The following is a 5,631-nucleotide window of genomic DNA, read 5'->3' on the forward strand; positions in this document are numbered from 1 at the left end:
CCCTCTGCCAGAAACCGGGACCGTGTGGATTCCCGGGAGAGGGGCACCCCTCCTACCTCTCCCCTCCCCTCTCCCCTTTCCCCCATTCACAGCTGGCGGCAGCTGGCGGAGGAAGCCCCGATTAAAAAGGAAGGGAAAGCGCTCGCAAGTCTGGGCAGGTAAGTGAATGTCCCCTGAAGGCAGAGCCTGGCTTGGGGACTCTGGCCTCTTGGCTCCATGCCCGGCTGGGACTCAGAAGTTCCCGTCCCCCAGCCCCAGGAGTCCAGGACCTCCCTCCCTTCTCCCCCTGGACCCAAGAATATAGGCTCTCTGGCTCTCCTGCTCTTGTCTCTCCTGTAATCTTTCATCTTTTGGGGGTGGATGTGGCAATGGGCACAGGGAGAGGCAAGTGTAGGTAGAAATTACTAGGAAGAAAGGAATCCTGATCACCGATGGATGTGTTTATGAGCACCTACTATGTGCCAAGACTCGTGCTGGGTGCTGCAGACATGGTAGAGGGAAAATACGAGCTCCCTGCCCTGGTCTCAGGAGGCTCGCTTCTTTCGCTCAAATCCTGCTTCTGAATCTGGCAAAATCGTATGACCTTGGGCAATTCTTTTACCTCTCTGTGCTTCATGTTCCTCATCTGTAAAATGGGGATAATAATAGCATGGCTGTGAAAATTAAACCAAGTTGCTACAGGGAAACTACCTTGAACAGTAGCTCAGTGACCAGGCGCAGAATGCAGCTATGTAAGTGTCTGCTATGACTATTAGCACGGACCATAGCGTCCAGTCAGGGGGACCTTGCCTCATTCCCCAGGGGCTGAGGCACTTGATACTGCTCCTGGTTTCAGGTGTTCATAAAATATGAGGGGCTACCCCTCTCTGCTACTGCTGTACGTGGGACTGACCACCTGCTCGGACCCCTCACCCGGTGGGGAGCAAAACCAAGGTGAGTGTTTGTGGGATGAGCTGGTGTCCAGGCACAGACCCCCCCCCCCCCCCAACCCATTCACCTTCCCAGGACTCGGGAACCCTTGCCTCTAGTCCTCTCCTCTTTCAGGACTCCACAGTTCTCAGTCCCCTTGGCCCTGGGTTCCTCCATGTCCCCAGTCTTAGGAACTCTCCATTTTTCTGTCCTTCGTGTCCTTTGGGTCCAGGAGTCTTCCTGGACTCCCCAGAGGCCCAGAGCTTTCTAGGAAGCCATAGACGGATTCCACGAGCCAATCACTGGGACCTGGAGCTGTTCACGCCAGGGAACCTGGAACGGGAGTGTTATGAGGAGCGATGTTCCTGGGAGGAGGCGAGGGAGTGTTTTGAGGACAATACTCTGACGGTGAGAGCTCCTCCAGGCCCTGGGATGTTCTGGCCCACAATTCCCTCTACCCGGGGTCTCAGAAATCACGGTGGGCTGGTGTGGGGGGTACAGAAGCTCCCATTGACATGCTGTCTTTCCATCTGCTCGACTTCCATCCTTTCCAGGAGCGCTTTTGGGAGAGCTACATCTACAATGGCAAAGGAGGTGAGTGGAAGGGAGGGAGGTTTGGGGGGGAGGGCGGCTCTCGTTCTGGGCAGCTAAGGCAGCCCTTTCTCCTGGAGGTTGATCCAACATCCCCTACCCCAAATTTGCCTCCTCCAAATCCCACGCTCCCTGAGTATGCTGGAGGTGGTTATTAGAAGAGTCCCCTCCTTTGAGACTAGAGTCCCTGCCCCAGGAGCCCACCACACCTCATTTGGAGGGAGTCTCCTGTCTCTAGGAAGAAGGAAGTACAGGTGGAGAGGGGTTACAGCCCTGGGGCCTGTGAGGCCTCAGGACCCACTTGAGCCCTTCCTTGGAATCCAGAGCCCCAGCCCCTCCTGCAGCTTGGTTGCTAGGGGGACTGTACTTCCTCACCTGCCCAGGCTGCCCACCCCCACCCCTTCCTGTGAGTTCTAAGGCCCCACCATGGCCGCAGTCTTGTTGCTAAGGGGGGACTGCTCCTTAGCAACCAGGCCTGGCCAGGCCGGACCAAGGAAGCCCACGGCACTCACTACCTGGCTGGCTTCCCCTCCCCCACAGCCCCATCCCAGCCTTGGCCTGGTAACCAAAGAGGCCTCCTTAGCAACCACACCTAGCCAGGCTCAGGACCCAAGACCCACTGCCCAGGGAGGAACCCCCTGCCTGTACCAGATGCACCCCCCTCCCTTTCTGGTGGCGTGGTTGCTAGGGGTGGATGCCCCTTAGCAACAAGCCCTAGGTCTGGGCGGGAGTCCTCACACTGGAGCCTGGTTGCTAGGGGAGGTGACTACCTCACTGCAGGCCTAGCGAGGCCTGGTGGCTCCTTGAATCCACCTGGAACGTGTCAGAATCCCGAGGGCCTGCCTTCTCAGTGTAGCTCTTTGCTAAGGGGGCTAAAATCCTGGCGTTTACTGTTTGACCAAAGCTCCTGACCCAGTGCTAAAGGAAGTGTCCCCAGCTGCAAGACCCAGGAGGGCCTCACCAAGCTGGAGTCCTCCCTGTGTCTGCTTCCCTTCAGACACGTGGCCTGGGATGGCTAAAGGCCTCGGGTCCTAGCAAACAGTTCACCTGAGTTCTAGACACCCCAAAATCTATTATTGGGGTGGGGGAAGGTCCTGAAATTCCTCCGCTGGTAAATGAATTTTTCATAGCTTCTGGTCAGTTCAGAAACCTTCCTGTGATTCTGCCTTTCCTTCGGTGTTGAGGTCTTGGCCCTCTGTGGCCTGGGTGTGGTAAAGAGACTATGTTCCTGAGGGGGGAGGGGTGCCAGATAAAACACAGGACACCACCCCATCGGTTAAATTAGAATTTCAAATACACATGAATAAATTTTTTTAGTATAAGTATATTCTAAATATTCCAAGAGACATACACTAAAAAAAAAAAAAAATTCATTTTGTACCTAAAATGAATGTTTAATTGGGTATTATATATTATTATTTCCTAAATCTGGTGATGCTCAGAGTGGGCATTTGCTGAATCTGGTAATCTCCAGTTGCCTGCCTGAGCTCCCCACCCCCACCTTCAGTGTGTCCATTGCCCTCTTAGCAGATGGATTTTGTTTGGGGGGACTTGAGCCACGCTGTGTCCAGGGAAGGGCCTCTGTCACCATGGGGATCCCGCTGCCATATTTTTTTAGCCCTAGATGGAGTTATCCTAGATCCTTTATGTGTTTGAGCTCAATGAATTTCCACAACGCATGGGGGAGGAGTTATTGTTCCCATTTTACAGAGCAGCACACCGAGGCTTAGAGAGCCAAATGCGTTGAGTTGCTTGGAATCACACACCTAGGAAGTGGCCCCGGTTCTGCGTTGCTTCTTGGTCTGTACTCCTCCCTGAGGGGTAAGTATTGGGTTACCGCGGTAAGTGATAGCTCCTGACACAGTTTCCCCCACCCTCCACTGCAGGGCGTGGACGAGTGGATGTAGCAGGCCTGGTGGTCGGGCTGACGTCTGGGATCCTGCTCATTGTCCTGGCCAGCTTGGGAGCCTTTTGGTATCTGCATTGCCGACCGGGCAGAGGCCAGCAGCCCTGTCCCCAAGAGTAAGGGGAATTCAGAGAGAAGGGGACCAAGGGCTGGAAAGCAGGGTGAACAGAGGAAGGAGGAAGGGTGGACCTCAGGAAATGAGTCAGGGATTGGGACAGGTGGGCGCTGAGGAAGGATCTGAGGAGACCATCAGGTGGAGAATCAGATCGTGAGACTGTGCATGGACGGGTATTGCCGTTTGTCTGTCTGATTATATCCTCAGTACCTGGTACACAGGAGCTCAATCAGTATTTGCCGCCTAGATCCATGGTACTGGGTTTTGTGTGATTATCACTGTGTGTTTTGTATCTGGGGAGGCTGCAACGTGGGGTCTCTGGGTGTCTGTGACAGGCTGTAGCACACGTGTGTGTGTGTGTGTGTGTGCGTGCACCTTATGAGTTGTCTAGGCGTGTGGTTCTCAGTGGCAGGGTCCAAGAAAGTGCTCGAGTGTCAGTCTGGAAAGTATGGCTGGTCTGGGGGTTTTTCAGAAGAGTTTATTGTTAAGAGAAATTTGTGGAAATTTGTGAGTGGGTGTCTCTCTGTGTTGTGTTGGCTTCTGTGTGTGTCTGCCTGTCTCTCTGAGGGACTGTCTTTTTCTCCATTGCTCTCCCTGTAGCTGCAACGCATGTGTGTCTGTGAATAAGTGTCTCAGCAGTTGATTTCTGTCTCTGCCTGTCTCTGTTCGGGGCTGAAGGTGGCCCTCTTTCTCCCTGCTCTTTCTCCCTTCCACTTGTGTCCCCCTGCCATCCTCAGAGTCTCTATGTCCCTAGGTCTTCCCAACTGCCCTCTGCCAAGTCCATCCTGTAGGTTTCCCCTGCTAACGGTGTACTCTCTGTCCGCAGAGCTGAGCTCATTAATCCCCTGAGTCCCCTGGGCGACCTAGGCCCGCAGACGCCCCTGCCTCCACCCCCACCCCCAGGCCTCCCCACCTACGAGCAGGCGCTGGCGGCCTCTGGGGTGCATGATGCACCTCCGCCCCCCTACACCAGGTACTGGGCTGGGCTTCTACCCGGGGGTGGGGCGCGGAGGGGAGGATGCTGTGGGAGGAGGGGCGTGGGCTCAGGGGCGGGACTTGGAATTTTGAGCTTATTATCCGGGGCGAGGCTTGGAGCGTGGGGGCGGGGTCCTAGGCAATTGTCTGGGGGCGTGGTCCAGTGTTGTCTGTGTGGAGCTTTACGGGAGGGTGGGTCTTGTGCCCAGAGGGTCTGCGATTGGCTGAGACGCCCGCGGGCGGGTCGGAGTGGTCTTGGTTCAGGGGGGAAAAACAGCCCGGTCTTTGACTCCCTGTTGTGCCCCTCCCCTTGCAGCCTCAGGAGGGCTCGGTGAGGAGCTGCTTCCGAGCCGAGGTTCCCCAGATTCACAGCGGATTTCAGAGCCCCCAGACCTCTTAAACTACGTAGCTGAGATCGGGGAGTGGTGGGAGTAGGGGTCGTCCGGCCCGAGGCCTACCCTGGCACACGTGTTTACGCCGAGTACGGATACGCGCACATCCCCGGCCAACGTGTTCCCTCGTCCCGGCTACTCGCGGGCCCCCAGGCTTTTCTGACTGGGGGGGTGGGTACCGCCAGTCCTACCCCCGGGGTAGGCGTGCGTGGAAACTCGGACCCCGGCGCGTAGGCCGGGTATACCCACTCGCGTGAGTGAGCAGGTGTGACAAGGCCATCGCCTTACAGTGCTATGGGCCACGCACACGCAGGCCCTGCTTGTGCACATGCATGTTTTCGTGTGCTCCCCGTGCACGCTCGCGGGCGCTCTGCAACCCAGGGAAAGGGTGGGGGGCATATATACAAGAGTGCTTTTGGGGGGAGGGCTCGCATTGCACCGAGAGACTGGAGTTGAGCTCCTCTCTTAAATGAAGAACCTTTGTAAAAGACACAAAAAAGTGAAACAAGGCAAAAAAAATAAAAACTAAATAAACTGAATTGCATTCCCGTGCGCGTCTGCGCGCGGCGGAGTTGGCTTTCTGTACAAACGCTGCGCCCTACACCCCCAGGCCCTGCTAGCGCTTAGTATCTAGCTCTCTCTCTCTCTCTTTTTTTTTGCATTTGCACGGGATTGTGGGAGGAAGCGGAGCGCAGCCAGACACCCCGCCGCCCGCCCCCCCTTCCCCTCCCCCCTCCCCCAGC

General features: G+C 56.1%; 1 protein-coding gene across 2 annotated transcripts; it reads left to right on the forward strand.

Moving 5' to 3' along the window:
• Positions 1–20: 20 nt before the first annotated feature.
• Positions 21–5,427, forward strand: PRRG2 (proline rich and Gla domain 2). 2 transcript variants are annotated; one of them, XM_045987892.1, is made up of 7 exons: positions 21–158; positions 802–933; positions 1,142–1,317; positions 1,464–1,503; positions 3,387–3,522; positions 4,348–4,494; positions 4,813–5,427. In XM_045987892.1, exons 2-7 carry the CDS (start codon positions 849–851, stop codon positions 4,829–4,831), a joined length of 603 nt encoding a protein of 200 aa, XP_045843848.1. In that variant the 5' UTR covers positions 21–158; positions 802–848; the 3' UTR covers positions 4,832–5,427. The 2 variants fall into 2 exon arrangements, with proteins under 2 accessions (XP_045843848.1, XP_045843847.1); XM_045987891.1 differs by having other exon boundaries at positions 23–158; positions 836–933.
• Positions 5,428–5,631: the final 204 nt, after the last annotated feature.

This window comes from Meles meles, chromosome 19 (assembly GCF_922984935.1).
Source record: "Meles meles chromosome 19, mMelMel3.1 paternal haplotype, whole genome shotgun sequence".
In the NCBI taxonomy this organism is placed as follows: Eukaryota; Metazoa; Chordata; class Mammalia; order Carnivora; family Mustelidae; genus Meles; species Meles meles.

Bases quoted from the DNA above. Each gene is read 5' to 3' on its own strand.
- PRRG2 (XM_045987892.1), top strand. From the start codon at position 849: ATGAGGGGCTACCCCTCTCTGCTACTGCTGTACGTGGGACTGACCACC. The intron at 934-1,141 runs GTGAGTGTTTGT...CTTTGGGTCCAG, and splicing joins CGGTGGGGAGCAAAACCAAG to GAGTCTTCCTGGACTCCCCA. The intron at 1,504-3,386 runs GTGAGTGGAAGG...CCTCCACTGCAG, and splicing joins CATCTACAATGGCAAAGGAG to GGCGTGGACGAGTGGATGTA.